The sequence below is a fragment of the Carassius auratus genome, chromosome 50 (genome assembly GCF_003368295.1).
Source record: "Carassius auratus strain Wakin chromosome 50, ASM336829v1, whole genome shotgun sequence".
Lineage (NCBI taxonomy): Eukaryota > Metazoa > Chordata > Actinopteri > Cypriniformes > Cyprinidae > Carassius > Carassius auratus.
In genome coordinates, this window is record NC_039292.1 from 665,116 (window position 1) to 680,871 (window position 15,756).

General features: G+C 38.2%; 1 protein-coding gene across 2 annotated transcripts; it reads left to right on the plus strand.

The window, feature by feature from the left end:
* Window positions 1–1,764: 1,764 nt before the first annotated feature.
* LOC113066552 (N-acylneuraminate cytidylyltransferase B-like) lies at window positions 1,765–14,994 on the plus strand. Of its 2 annotated transcripts, XM_026238443.1 has the most exons (9): window positions 1,765–1,873; window positions 9,757–9,830; window positions 10,109–10,251; window positions 10,989–11,144; window positions 11,273–11,406; window positions 12,126–12,220; window positions 12,295–12,466; window positions 13,037–13,202; window positions 14,120–14,994. In XM_026238443.1, the coding sequence occupies exons 1-9, from the start codon at window positions 1,766–1,768 to the stop codon at window positions 14,332–14,334; spliced, it is 1,263 nt and encodes a 420-aa protein (XP_026094228.1). In that variant the 5' UTR covers window position 1,765; the 3' UTR covers window positions 14,335–14,994. The 2 variants fall into 2 exon arrangements, with proteins under 2 accessions (XP_026094228.1, XP_026094227.1); XM_026238442.1 differs by lacking the exon at window positions 1,765–1,873 and having other exon boundaries at window positions 9,281–9,830.
* The last annotated feature ends 762 nt before the right edge of the window (window positions 14,995–15,756 follow it).

The following is a 15,756-nucleotide window of genomic DNA, read 5'->3' on the forward strand; positions in this document are numbered from 1 at the left end:
TAAATTGCTCGCTGCTATAAAGAGCTGATTGGTTTTTTCAAAAGAAGGTTTTGGAGAGGGAGAGGGAATGGACAGCAAACACTTGTTTTAATAGAGTCCGAAGGATAACAAAAAAACTGATAATTCCTGATGTTCGCTGAAGATGGCCTCTGACCCAAAAGATTGACTTTTCCGTCTGCTACAGCACAGATCTCAAACTCTTCCTTTAATTGAAGAGATCAAACACATCAGCTCTGGTCCGTCTTTGAACCGCCTCCTTTATTTCATGAAAACCCTAAACTTGTAGAATTAAAACTCTCTGGGTTTTGAGATTAAAATTTGAAGGGGAAAATAATATTTTCCTAAAACCTGTTAGATTTATACAATGGACAAAAAATGAGCAAAAATCTATGATGAGATTCAACATTAAACTTTTCTATTATTACCTGTGCATGCATCTTCTAGGGGAATTTGTAGATGTTTTGAACATGCCAGCCATAAATTCAATTTAATGTAAAATTAGATAATCATGTTACACTGCTGCTCTCTTGTGGTGGGTGAGTGTAATATACTGTAAATTATAATATCTAATATCAAACACTCTTTCCTTCTTTTGTTTAATACAGTCACTGGGACAATGTCCTTTCAATAGGTATACATTTATACCTTATTCGCCCTTAAAGGATGCATTTTAGTAGCGTTTTTAGTGGTATTTGTACTAAAGGTGTTGATATTCATACATATATATATATATATATATATATATATATATATATATATATATATATATATAATACAATACAATTAATAAAATAAAATAAAATTAATTTTTAAGCCCTCTAAATTATCAAAATTGTCAATATTATTTCATCTGATTGATAGTTTATACTTTTTTTTAGAGGTCTACGAGCTTATACAAATTATTGTAATTCCAGAAGTATTCTTGTAAGGATAACATCAGTAATATTTCAAGGTGAACACTTACTGGACTGAAGCAACTTCGTTTACAATAGTATTTTTATATTACTGTATTTGATTCACTGTTATTGCATTATTGGGTGTTTTGTTATATATATATATTTTTTCACTCCTAAAAGCAAGTTCAAATTCAGTTTTTGCTTCTGCTTGCTTCTTAATCTCACGCATCACATCTCCTTAACAGAAAAGCATCTTAAATAATACTTTATTTATTAAATGTTTCATATGTTACACAACCCTAGACGCCACGCGATTAGGGAGAAGTAACAGAGCCATAAAAGCCTAACGCGTCAAATTCGATACAAAACATAAAACACATATTCAAGCTTTTTAAAAGATTTTTACATTTCGTATCAGAGTTCAAGAATTTTCATTTCTACTATACGCCAGAATTGTTTAATTATCGTAATGTTTTCGCTAAGAAAACAGAAAACACAGGTGCTCTTCCTCTTCCTATTGAGAGTTTTATTCTCTCGCGTTAATTGGATAGTAGCTTTTGGACATCTATCAAGAGCTGTTTGCTCACTCTCAGTGACTGTTGTAATTCAGCACACATTGTCATTGCGTTTCTCGAGTTTAGATGAATGTCTCAGAGATCGTAGAGTGATACGAGACACAGTGTAATATAGATTTCAGGACATTATTTACGATTCAGAGAGACCCGTATAAAGCCTTTGTTTGATTAAACTTCAGCATTTCATCTCTCAAATTATTAATCTAATCAATTAAGGAATTTATTCTCATATAGAAGTGTCCAGTCCGTATAAAGACCAGTGCTTGTGTTATTTCCGCGGCGATGGAGAGTAACATGATCGACGAGGTGATCTCAGGTGTCTGTGACCCGTCTGCCCGACAGCCTCACCGGGCGGCTCTGATTCTGGCCCGCGGTGGCAGTAAAGGAATCCCTCTGAAGAACATCAAGAATCTCAGGCGACCCAGCCACCTACTCCATGAACAGGACACCATGTGGCACACGGAGGCTCTGAGCACTATGGGGTGCTTCCTGGCTCGGCTCCTCCTGCGTCTCATCAGACGTAGCATCTGTGCGCTGTGACACATGTTCGTTCTCCAAACACTTCATCCTGGCTTGGTCGATCTTTAGGCCATGGCTGTTTTTGCAGGTTTTCCCGCACCTGCATACTGCGGTCATTGTCGTTCCTCCATTGCCATAAGTCGATAACCTTGGATCTGTCAGATTGGGGTTCTCATTCTCTCCCCCTCTCGGGTTCCCCTTGGGGTATGTTTCCATGGGTTGATCTGTAGCTTCAACAAGGGTTCCTCCTCTCAGAGAATGTGGTTTGGGCTGCCAACCCTTCCCACCCCGAGTGCTGTCTTCCCAAGCTGCCAACTGTCTCTCCAGTAGTCACCAGCCTCTTCCTGGTTGTCAACCAGTCTATTCCTGGGCGTCACTGGCCTTGCCAGAACAGATAGTTCTTGAAACACATCTTCAGATGCACCTGAACACATCATCAGTGATGTTACCTGAGGTCCTCGGATGTTTCGGGTCTTTCAACATCAGACACCCTCGCCCAGGCGACCCAGCCGCGGCTGATCAGACCGCGACTTGTGTTCAGGTAGCAGTCGCTTGCCCCCATGGTGCTCCTCTGCGGATCCAGAGCCATCTCGAGGCTTTCTCGGCTGCGTCGGTGATGTTCTTAATGGCCCTGCTCCTTGTTGTTCCTGAAATGCCCAGCACAGTAAAGGCTTTGTGAAGGGAGCGCCCCACAAATCCTCTGCAGCCAACCTCGATAGGCATGCATCTCGCCTTCCAGCCCTATGCTCGGCAGTCTGTGACCAGGTGTTCATATTTGGTCATCTTTCTTTCGTGGGCTTCTCCCAAGCGGTCCTCCCATGGCACAGTCAGCTCCATGATGATTATGCTCTTGGTGCTCTCTGAGACTAGAATGATATCTGGCCTCATAGTTGTGCTAACAATGTGCTGGGGGAATTTCAGCTGCTTCTCCAAATCCACAGAGAGTTTCCAGTCCTTGGCTGATGCCAGGATCCCTGCTGGTGCCTTCCTCCCTGCTTGTGGCTGTTCTCCTGCCCTAACAAATGCGATTGAGCAAATGGTGTTGCTCCCCCGGCCGCCTTTGCTGATCTCTTTGTTGATGGTGTCTGCAATAGATTTCAGCACCTGGTTGTGACGCCAAGTGTACCGACCCTGGCCGAGCGCTGTTGGGCAGGAACTCAGAATGTGCTCCAGTGGCAAGTTGGTGTGTCTGCTTTTCCCCACGTACATAGGTTTGCTGGGCTAGGCAGGACGTCGTACACTGCCCGAATCAGGAAGGCTATGCAGTGTGGCTCGCTTTGCCAGAGCTCCGTCCAGGTCACCTTGCGGTGCATGGCCTGCTCCCACCTTGTCCAGGCCCCCTGTTGCCCCATTCCAGCTGTTCTACTCATCCTTCCTTCCTCCACAGCAGCTCTGACCTCTTCCTGTATTCGGCTGCGTTTCTCCTTCCCCTTCAATTCTTTATGTTGAGGAGGTGTTGGGAACATCCCCAAGCCTGCTCTGCCTTGGGCCACCACTCCCACAAGCTCTTTGTGCCTCAGAAGTGCCCGTGCATCCAGCACAGCGGCTTGGGCACTCCACTTTCTCCCTGTCCTCACCAGCACTCCTGCCTGGGCCACCTTTGGGTCATTGGAGTCTCTATACATCACCACCTCGCGTGCCCGAGTCACTTTAAACTCCTCTTCCAAGGATTTCAGAGGCAACCGGAGCATTGTGATGTTTCCATAAAGGGCAATGTTGCTGAGGCTCCTGGGCAACCCTAACCATCTCCTGAGACAACTGCTGACCTTTCTTTCCAAGGTCTCCACCGTAGAAATGGGAACCTCATACACAAGTAGCGGCCAGAGTATTCTTGGCAGGACACCATGTTGGTAAATCCATGCTTTAAACTTGCCGGGGAGGCCAGAACGGTCTATTGCTCTTAACCAGCTGCCCAGCTCCTGGCAGGTTGACTGGACTGAAGCGGAGTCTCTGAGGCTGCTGTCAAAAACCTTGCCTAAGCTTTTCACTGGCTGTTCGGACAGTGATGGTATCTTTGCCCATTGGATGCTGAAATGGAACTTCCCCGTGACCTTGCCCTTCTTCAACACTAGCGAACGGGACTTGGTTGGTTTGAACTCCATCCGTGCCCACCGGATGAGCTTTTCCAGTCCTTGGAGTATCCACCTTCCTCCTGGCACTGACTCTCTGGTAACTGTCAAGTCATCCATAAATGCTCTAATTGGCAGTTGGCGGACCCCTCCTCTGCTTTGGGGCCCTCGACACTCAGGCTCAGCCGATTTGACAATCATATTCATCGCCACCGCAAATAGGATCACTGAGATGGTGCAGCCTGTGATTATTCCCACCTCCAGTTTGTGCCAATCTGATGTCACACCTCCTGCAGAGAACCACATCCTGAAATGGTTGTAATAGTCCAAGATCAGATCTGCAATGTGATGTGGCACATGGTGCTTGGTCATGGTGGTCTGGACCAGCTTGTGGGGGATAGAGCCATATGCATTGGCTAGGTCTAACCACAGTACCGTAAGGTCTCCCTTATGTTCCCGAGCTTCCCGGATGAGCTGAGTTACCACTCCAGTGTGTTCTAAGCAGCCTGGGACACCAGCAATTCCTCCCTTTTGCACAGATGTGTCTATGTAGTTGTTAGCTAAGAGGAAGTTGGTCAGACGCCTGGCTACTATACTGAAGAAGATCTTTCCTTCCACGCTCAGCAATGAGATTATTCTAAATTGATTGATCTTCTTGGAATCTTTTTCCTTGGGGATCTAGACTCCCTCAGCAAATCTCCACTGCTGTGCCACCTTTCCTCTTCTCCAAACGACTCGAATGATTTTCCAGAGTCGCCTGAGTAGCAAGGGGCGTTGCTCCTCACTGGCTTCCTTGTGCTGCTTCTTAAGGGACTTCAACTCCTGCCGGATTTTGTGGATTTTCGCTGCCCTGTGGTTCATGGAGTAGGTGGTTGGAGTCGATCGCTTCTCCTCGACACCGAACCTCTCCTGAGCTAGGCTGGAGATGATGGTCGTCATTGCCTGCAGCCTTCGATCCACATCTCCCTTTTCTGTTGCTTCAAGCACCTTGTCGATGTCTTCGTCGAACTTCCTCCAGACTGCCATCTTACAGGCCTGTGGCAACTTGATTCGCACCTTTGCCTGGGGCAGAAGACTTTGGGGGACGGTTGGTGGCACACGGAGGCTCTGAGCACTATGGGGTGCTTCCTGGCTCGGCTCCTCCTGCGTCTCATCAGACGTAGCATCTGTGCGCTGTGACACATGTTCGTTCTCCAAACACTTCATCCTGGCCTGGTGGATCTTTAGGCCATGGCTGTTTTTGCAGGTTTTCCCGCACCTGCATACTGCGGTCATTGTCATTCCTCCATTGCCATAAGTCGATAACCTTGGATCTGTCAGATTGGGGTTCTCATTTTCCCCCCCTCTCGGGTTCCCCTGGGGGTATGTTTCCATGGGTTGATCTGTAGCTTCAACAAGGGTTCCTCCTCTCAGAGAATGTGGTTTGGGCTGCCAACCCTTCCCACCCCGAGTGCTGTCTTCCCAAGCTGCCAATAATATAATAATGCATATTATTATATATGCCAATATATAATAATACATATTATTTTACTAACACAGACAAACCATATAATGTTTGTCAATTGAACAGAAAATAAATAACATTCTTGAGTAAAAAACAAACAAACAAAAAAACACGTTTTTAAAATACTCTAAGATTTGTAATTGTCCATCGAAATATATATAACTGTAAATATTTTAAGAAGTTAAAATGCAGGTCTCTAATAGGAAGGTTTCTGTTATAATGTTATGATCAAGTTTTGGAAACTGCGCATAACTTGTTTTTCTATAACGAAATATAAAATATTTTTTAATAAAAATGTTAATGTCCTGGTAGTGACAAATAGCTTTTTATATATATTTATTTTTATTATATTAATTTTATAAAGTTATAAATGCTGCTATGTAAAATGAACACTGCTGTAAGTGTTTGCAAACCAAATGTTTTGCACTAATGTAATTGCGATTAATTGCAGACAATAATGCGACTAACCACGATTACAAAAATATAATTGTTGCCCAGCACTAGTATATATATATATATTCACAAAAGACACAAAAGTTTTTACAGCGTATGTTGAGAAGTTTTTGTAAGTAAATAGTATAAATATGTCTAACTTAAAGAGGGAGAACAAGAATAAAGCAATTACAAATATCTCTTTTTTCAGTTCTCTTCATCATTTTAAAATAGTAACATGTGAGACAATAACAGTAAGTGCCCAGAAAGTTCTACATTTTAATGTCTTTGCTCTTTAAGTTCTGGCGGTGTTTTAGAGGTGGACATCGTCTGTCATATTCAGGCCATGTCTCCATGTCTTCATCCTCATCACATCAGAGAAGCCCTGCAGATGATCACAGGTTCTGAGTTTGAAGACCGATAGATCCTGTCTCAGGTGGGACTGAACGGCGTCCCGTCTGACGCACCCGTGGCGGATCTCATCGCGGCCAAATACATGTGTCAGAGACCCGCCGGAAACTGAGCAGTTCGTGAATTTGCAGAGTACTTTGACAGGCCCAGTTTCTAGATTCCAGTTCCTATTTCCTGCTGATTGAACATGCCAGCCAAAAATATAATTTCATGTAAAATTTAATTAATCATGTTACACTGCTGCTCTCTTGTGGTGAGTGAGTATAATATACTGTAAATCATAATATCTCATCTCAAACACTCTTTACTTCTTTTGTTTAATAGACAGATACAGTCACTGGAACAGTGTTCTTTCAAAAGGGATACATTTATACCTTATTTGCCAATAAAGGATGGATTTTAGTGGCTTTTTTTAGTGATATTTTTGTACTAAAAGTGTTGATGTTCCTACTTATACGCTACATAGTAGTACCTTTTGAAAAGGTACAGTTATATTCTAAGCCCTCTAAATGATTAAAATGACCTATTTTTATTGTAATTCCAGAAGTATTCTTGTAAAGTAAAGTTAAGAATAGCATCAGTAATATTTCAAGATGAACACTTACTGGAATGAAGCAATTTAGTAGTATATTTATATTACTGTATTTGATTCACTGTTATTGCATTATTGGGTGTTTTGGTTTTTTTATTTTTTTTTCATCCTTAAAGCAAGTTCAAATTCAGTTTTTGCTTCGGTCTGCTTTTTAATCTCACACATCACATCTCCTAAACAGAGCAAAACATCTTAAATAATAATTATTTATTTATTTAATTTTTCATACCTCCCACAACCCCTAGACGCCACGCGATTAGGAAGAAAAATGAGCCATAAAAGCCTGACGTGTCATATTCTATACAAAACATAAAACACACATTCAAGCTTTTGTATTAAAGTTTTAAAAATGTCCACTACTTTTATACGCCAGAATTATTTCACTATCGTAAAGTTTCCGCTAAGAAAACAGAAAACACTTAGGCCTCCATAGGCGTAATGGTTTTTATTCTGTATGAACTGTATTTTCTATTGCCCTACCCCAACCCTACACATAACCCTCACAGGAAAATGTATGCATTTTTGGATTTAAAAAAAAACTCATTCTGAATGATTTATAAGCCTTTTGAATTACGAGGACACTGAAAATGTCCTCATAAATCACCTCCTCATTGTAATACTTGTGTTATAACAATGTCATTATACAAATTTGTGTCCTCATTAACCACATAAACAAGCTTACACACCCACATATCAGAAATCTAGCAGCTGATACAACCAGGAGAAAATAAAGTCATCGCTGCCCCACGACTTTTATTTAATACAATTTAAATACCGAATCACTACATTATATTTTCCAGCAACGAGAGGATAAAATTGGGTTTTTTCAGTAAACTCACTCTAAAAAAGAGAAACGAACATACACACAACTTCCACCTCTCTCTCTCTCTCTCTCTCTCTCTCTCTCTCTCTCTCTCTCTCTCTTTCTCTCTCTTTTTCAAATTGACAGTATTTGAGAAAAGGGTTTAGTGATTTCTAATTTTAGACATGGAAATATGCTTTTCATAGGTCTGGGGCACAGAAATTAAATGTTCTGTGGACAGATTGCTCTAAATAAGTTTTCTCTAAATAAATCGTTCACTGCTATCTAAAGAGCTGATTGTTTTTTTCAAAAGAAGGTTTTGGAGAGGGAGAGGGAGAGGGAATGGACAGCAAACACTTGTTAATAGAGTCCGAAGGATAACAAAAAAAAAAAACTGATAATTCCTGAAGTTCTCTGAAGATGGCCTCTGACCCAAAAGATTGTCTTTTCCGTCTGCAACAGCACAGATCTCAAACCCTTCCTTTAAGAAGATTTATACAATGGACAAAAATTGAGCAAAAATCTACGACGAGATTCATCATTAAACATTTCTATTATTACCTGTGCATGCATCTTCTAGGGGAATTTGTAGAGGTTTTGAACATGCCAGCCATAAATTAAATTTCATGTAAAATTAGATAATCATGTTACACTGCTGCTCTCTTGTGGTGAGTGAGTGTAATATACTGTAAATTATAATATCTAATCTCAAAGACTTTCCTTCTTTTGTTTAATAGACAGATACAGTCACTGGAACAGTGTTCTTTCAAAAGGTATACATTTATACCTTATTTACCCCTAAAGGATGCATTTTAGTAGCTTTTTTAGTGGTATTTGTAGTAAAGGTGTTGATATTCATACCTACATATACAAAATACAATTAATTTCTAAGCCCTCTAAATTATCAAAATGGTCAATATTCTTTCATCTGATCGATAGTTTATACTTTTTTATAGGCCTACGAGTTTATACCTATTTATTGTAATTCCAGAAGTATTCTTGTGAAGAAAATGTAAGGATAACATCAGTAGGCCTAATATTTCAAGGTGAACACTTACTGGACTGAAGCAACTTCGTTTACAATAGTATTTTTATATTACTGTATTTGATTCACTGTTATTGCATTATTGGGTGTTTTGTTATATTTATTTATTTATTAAGCATCTTAAATAATACTTTATTTATTAAATGGTTCATACGTTACACAACCCCTGGGCGCCACGCAATTAGGGAGAAGTAACAATGAGCCATAAAAGCCTGACGCGTCAAATTCGATACAAAACATAAAACACATTCAAGCTTTTAAAAATATTTTTTACATTTTGTATTAAAGTTCAAGAATTTCCATTTCTATTATAAGCCAGAATTATTTCGCTATGACAAAGTTTCCGCTAAGAAAAATAGCTCACAAAAGCAGCTTGTCTTCTTTTCTGGTCTCGCTCATTCCGCTCGTTGTGTCACTAATACAGGTTTGTTCTTCCTCCTCCTATTCAGAGTTTTTTTTTTCTCTCGCTTTTTCTGGAGCTGGACATCTACCAAGACCTGTATGTTGACTCTCAGTGACTGTTTTAATTCAGGACACGTTGTCATTGCGTTTCTGGTCTCAGAGATCGCAGAGTGATACGAGACACATGAAGTAGCGCAGCGTTTGCTGGTGATTCTGAGGAGATTTCAGGACGTTTATTTACGATTCAGAGAGACCCGTATAAAGCCTTTGTTTGATTAAACTTCAGCATTTCATCTCTCAAATTAATAATCTTATCAATTAAAGAATTTATTCTCATATAGAAGTGTCCAGTCCGTATAAAGAGCAGTGTTTGTGTTATTTCCGCGGCGATGGAGAGTAACATGATCGACGAGGTGATCTCAGGTGTCTGTGACCCGTCCGCCCGAAAGCCTCACCGGGCGGCTCTGATTCTGGCCCGCGGTGGCAGTAAAGGAATCCCTCTGAAGAACATCAAGAATCTGGCCGGTGTTCCTCTCATCGCCTGGGTTCTGAGAGCTGCCTTGGATTCAGAAGTCGTTGACAGGCAACTCATTTTTCCCCCTTTATTATGATGGATTTAATATGAGTTCGTTGTTCACTACTTTGAGTTTTATAAAAGAAAATAAGTGAAATGTTAATGAAAGGACAGAAACGTAAACTTATTTTAAATTAAATCTGATTTATTCTTTTAAATTAAGATTATAAAAGTGTTTAAATTTTATATTAGATTATTTCGACTTTTTGTAAGTAAACTACGCTATACAGTAAATGGTTTTCAACAAGAAAGAAAGAAAGTCAAATCAGTGATGTTATGTTTGGCAGCGTGTGGGTTTCCACGGATCATGATGAGATCGAGCGCGTCGCAAGAGTCTGGGGCGCAAAAGTTCATCGGCGCAGTCCTGAAGTGTCCAAAGATTCGTCCAGTTCACTGGAGACCATCCAGGAGTTCATCCGAGTGAGACCCGGTGAGACACACCTCGAGTCGTTTTTATACCTCACAAACACAGGAAAATTAAATTGCTGACATATAGATGAGGTTACTTTACAATGTGCGAAGTTTTATTAACAGGCCAAACTTAAATCTTATTATAACTGAAATTGTGAAAATACATAATATTATTTTACAATTATTTTACAATAAAAATTGTGGAATGTTTAATAATACGTAGCCTATTATTTACAAATATGAATATGATTCTGTAGTAAAAACATGTAACCTTACAATGTACAGTCAAATTTTACATTTGCAATTCATGTACTTATAAGAACTGGAATGGTCCATATAAATATATAATTTTCAATATTTTAAGAAGTTGCTAGTAAATTTTACAAATGATAACACAGAAATGGCTAGTAGCATATTGAATTAAATATGACATTTTTAAGTAGACCAATACATTTTGCTTTGATTTTATAAAAAGATACTCCAATAATCTTTGTTTTACTTACAACATACACACACGCACGCACGCACGCACGCACACACACACACTCAAATAATAATAATGATGTTAATATAATGTTGAAATGTATGAAATAAATAGTATACATTTGTGTAACTTAAAGAGGGAGAACAATAATATGACGCAATTACAAACAATAAAATAAAAAATTCATCCTTTTAAAATGCCAACATGTGAGAAGGGCCCAGAAAGGTCTAAATTTTAATGTCTTGGATCTTTATGTTCTGGCGGTTTTTTAGAGGTGGACATCGTCTGTCATATTCAGGCCACGTCTCCATGTCTTCATCCTCATCACATCAGAGAAGCCCTGCAGATGATCACTGAACAGGGCTGTGACTATGTGTTTTCGGTGGTTCGCAGACACCAGTTTCGCTGGGAAGAGGTGGATAAGAAAGGTATAAAAAACATCTCATAAGGAAAAGTTGAAAATGTTTTGCTTTGTATGAAATGTTTATTTTGTTACTTGGCCAGTAATTCCATTTGACATTTTTGACACACAATTCTTCTTGATCACTGTAATTAGATGGTTCGAATCCGACATCTCCGAACCTTGACGTGGCACGCAGGCCTCGACGACAAGATTGGCATGGAGAACTCTACGAAAACGGCTCTTTCTATTTTAGTACAAGAAAGGCTTTGGAAAACGGGCTTAAACAGGTGGGGCATTGTGAAAATATGATGACAAACCTGTACCTTGAGTTCTCATGTGAAATAAAGGTGAAAACTATCAAGTCCTCTGACAAGTTTTTAAAATATAAAAAGTCGTTGAGCACTACCAAAGTAAAAGTTCAGAGGCACCACAACAATAAAATAAAATAAAAGAAACTGAATTTTGAGATCATTTTGACACCATCTTAGATCATCTTAACAATCACTTTTGTCATGATCAGTTCGTAATATGTGTAACAAATTAGAGTAAAGAACAAAAATCAAATGTCAAGATATGAATAAATACCCTCTTAAAAATACAAGTTGATGGCGTAGATCAATGATCCTCAAATCGGGCGACCGGCATCCACTTTCCTGCAGAGTTTAGCTCCAACCCTAATCAAACACGCCTTCCTGTGATTGTCTAATGATCCTGCAGACACATCCTGAAAAAACCTTTCAGTGAACAGTTTCTAAAAGAACCATTTTAAAAGTCTAGAGAACTTTTTCCACTATGAATAACTGTTTGTGGAATGGAAAGATTCCACTGATGTTAAAGTTTCTTTCTGGAACCATCAATGCCAATAAAGAACTATATTTTTAACAATGTGCCATCAGCTTTTAATGGAGATAAATTACCTGAACTAAATTCAACTTTTTTTTTGTTTGTAAGAATGACCTGTGTGTGAAACCTCGTCAGATATTTTGATCTGTTCTCTGTGTGTTAGTTGGAGAAGATGGCCTACTATGAAATGCTGCCTGAGTACAGCGTTGATATCGATGTGGACATCGACTGGCCTGTCGCTGAGCAGAGAGTTCTGAGGTGAGCTGTTAAGACAAACTCTGTGTCCAGACAGAAAGCATCAATGAAGATAGAAATGCTGCCCTTTCCTGCAGGTTTGGCTACTTTGGCCGAGAGGAGAAAGCGGCGGTCAGGCTGTTTCTGTGTAAAGTGTCTGGCTGTTTGACGAACGGACAAATATTCACATCGGTTTCAGGCGAGGACCATGTGGCCATCAATGCTCGAGACGTGGCAGGCATACAGATGCTGCAGAGAGACAATATAGAGGTACAGTTGTGTGGGCTGGTAAACATAATGTGATATGGTAGAGTATAACTAGCAACACCTATAACCATTTTCAGTAACATTTCACCAACAAAACAAAAAATAGCTGAAAATGTGCTCACCCTCTGGCCATCCAAGATGTAGACGAGTTTGTTTCTTCATGGAAACAGATTTGGAGAAACTTATCACTTGCTCACCAATGGATCATCTGCAAAGAATGGGTGTCATCAGAATGAGAATCCAAACAGCTGATAAAAACATCACAATAATCCACAAGTAATCCACACCACTCCAGTCCATCAATTAACGTCTAGTGAAGTGAAAAGCTGCATGTTTGTAAGAAACTTGGACTCTCATTCTCACGGCACCCATTCACTGCTGAGGATCCATTTGTGAGCAAGTGATGTAATGCTGAATTTTTCCAAATCTTTTCACATCAATAAATAAACTCATCTACATCTCGGTTGGCCTGAGGGAGTATACAAATTTCTGCAAATTTGAATTTCTGAGAGAACAATTTTTTAAATTTTTTTAATTAGATTATTCTTAACTTTTGTTCTTCTGTGTGTTTAGGTGATCCTCATATCCAACATCAATGAGCCGCTGTCCAGGGGTCTCCTGGAGAAGGTTGCCCAGTTGATTGGCTGTGGACTTCAATTTGTAGAGCATCAGAATGGGTTTGAGATGGAGATGCTGATGATGGAGAAGAAAGTGTGTTGGGATGAAGTGGCCTTCATGGGTGAGTATGTCATGTCAATATGATTATATATATAAAAAAAATACACCTAGCTTGGTTTGTCTACTGCATTTCAATTCGTGTCAGGTTTAAAATGTGATTTTCTCCCACCCAAACATATTTAGTGACATTTTGCCCTGTTACGACAACCTGTATATATAAAGATGTGTACAACAAATATGAAAAAAAAAAAAAAAAATCCTCTTCTGAATCTTCAAGTTCAAGTTCAGTTAAACAAATGTCTCCAAATTTTATGAGTTTTCAAATATTTAAGTGATTATTTTATCTGTTGCACTACTTATTTGACATTTCTAATTATTTATTTGAAAAGTATTAATCCAAAGTAAATTTGTCTAAATGAATAAAATAAAAAGTATCAAAATAAAGCATAATATACATCAAATGTAAAGAATGCATGCTCCTTTTGATAAAAAAATACTGAAAATACAAAAAGTTGTGGATTAATTTTTTTTTTTTATGTTAAAAATACAAAACGTTATTTTCATTGGGGAAAACATTTATTTATCTATCTACTTCAAGCAAATATATGAAAATATAACAAGCATTATGTTAATTAAAAATATTAAAAATATTTGTTTCTATATGTTTTTTTTTATCTAAACCATCCATATTAGTCTTGCTCCTGAGATTTATAATGATTTATGAACAATTCATTATAACATATATATATATATATATATATATATATATATATATATTAAATTAACTCTGCCTAGTATTTTGACTGTGCTTTTCACTTAAAAGTGAAAATAAATTGGATCTCTTTTTTATTTTATTTTTTATTATTATTAATAATGCTATAAGGTAGCAGGTTTGTTTGGTAAAGAAACCAGGAACCACTGGAGCCTGTAAAATGATCAGAATTTGTGGTGAGCAGCATGTGTTATTGTCCCTCACAGGTTCAGAGTCTGAAGACAGAGAGATCCTGTCTCAGGTGGGACTGAACGGCGTCCCGTCTGACGCACCCGTGGCGGATCTCATCGCAGCCAAATATATGTGTCAGAGACCCGCCGGAAACGGAGCAGTTCGTGAATTTGCCGAGTACATACTGATGCTGAAGAAAAAGAGCTTGATGCCGGTGCACCAGGAGAACATTGACAGGGCCAATTTCTAGATTCCAGTTCCTATTTCCTATTTCTTTACAAAATAACACTAACAGTCAGTTTGGGTCGCTATAATCACATGACATTGAATCTAACTTGGTGGTACTATAGGAGAGGGTTGAGAAACCCTGCTTGATCTTTATATATTTACATGTTCTTTCAAATGCAATATTCATTTACTTATCACCAATCATTATGTATTTATATTTAATCTTATACTGTCTCCTCACAATTTAGTAAATTATGTAAGGATGTTAAAAACGGAAGTAAGGAATCATCCTCATATTAGTGAAATCAAGGATAGTTTGTTTTCCATTACCTTCACTTTGGTATAATACTTGATTCCATTTATGAAGTGATGAAGTGTAAGGTGTGATTCTGATTATTTCTATGTATGTACTTGTCTATATACTTGTATGTATGTGTGATTGTGTGTGTGAGTGTGTGTGTGTGTGTGTGTGTGCGTGTGTGTGTGTGTGTGTGTGTGTGTGTGTGTGTATGTATATATTTAATTTATTTGAAGTTTCTGTAATACAGCTCCTGTACTGGTTAAATATGTATTGTTACAATGTGATGAAGAGAAGCATGCAAGAACTGTTTCAATTTAATATTCTGTAATTGCATTTTAACTGGTAAAAATCTGATTAAAGGGAATTATTATTATTAAAAACACTATTATGGTGGGTTATGACTATAATCATAATATCGTGTTTATTCTACAGGCATACATTAGTTATTTTCTGTGAAATGGAGCTTTAATCCTCCTGTTGGTTTTCATGCAATTTCTCAAAGTTAAACACTATGGGGGGAAAAAAGCTAAAGATTTATATAAAATCAGAAAACCCCTATAGCCTTTAAACATTAAATATGGGAAATTATGAACTCCTTTATTTATTTGTTTTAGGGGATATTTGACCCATATATTTTTGTTCAAAATTAGCAGATTATTTGCACACAGATACAAATAGATGAAGATTAAAAAACTGAGTCATTAATTTTGAGTATTTAAGTTCTCATGCATTTTTTCTATTTTTATTTTTTCATTTAATGTTAATTTTGTGCTTGTGAATGTTGCTGCTTTAAGTGGCTATTAAGACATGTGTAAAGTACAGTTTAAAGAGATTTTGGGGGTTCTGAGATTTTTTTATTACACTGTAAAAAAAAAAATACTGTGATTAAAACCAACTACTGAAGTACTTTTTGCTTCAAAATATGCATTTAATTGTTTAATTATTTGTGAAATTCACTAGAAATTTGTTTCTGCACCACATGTTTCAGTGTACACTGGCACAATAACAAGAAATAAATTCACAGTTGTCAGATGTAAAGTCTATTTTACTATGAAAAACAGGTCTTTCCTAAAAAGTGTACACATTTACAGTTATAAATCTACTATTTACTTAGAAGTTGCAAGTAAATCAAATTTTAGAAGA

What these genes read in the sequence shown, in the direction of transcription:
- LOC113066552 (XM_026238442.1), top strand. Translation starts at nt 9,637, where the DNA reads ATGGAGAGTAACATGATCGACGAGGTGATCTCAGGTGTCTGTGACCCG. An exon ending in GATTCAGAAGTCGTTGACAG is followed by an intron (nt 9,831 to 10,108) that starts GCAACTCATTTT and finishes TATGTTTGGCAG; the next exon opens with CGTGTGGGTTTCCACGGATC. An exon ending in GGAAGAGGTGGATAAGAAAG is followed by an intron (nt 11,145 to 11,272) that starts GTATAAAAAACA and finishes CACTGTAATTAG; the next exon opens with ATGGTTCGAATCCGACATCT.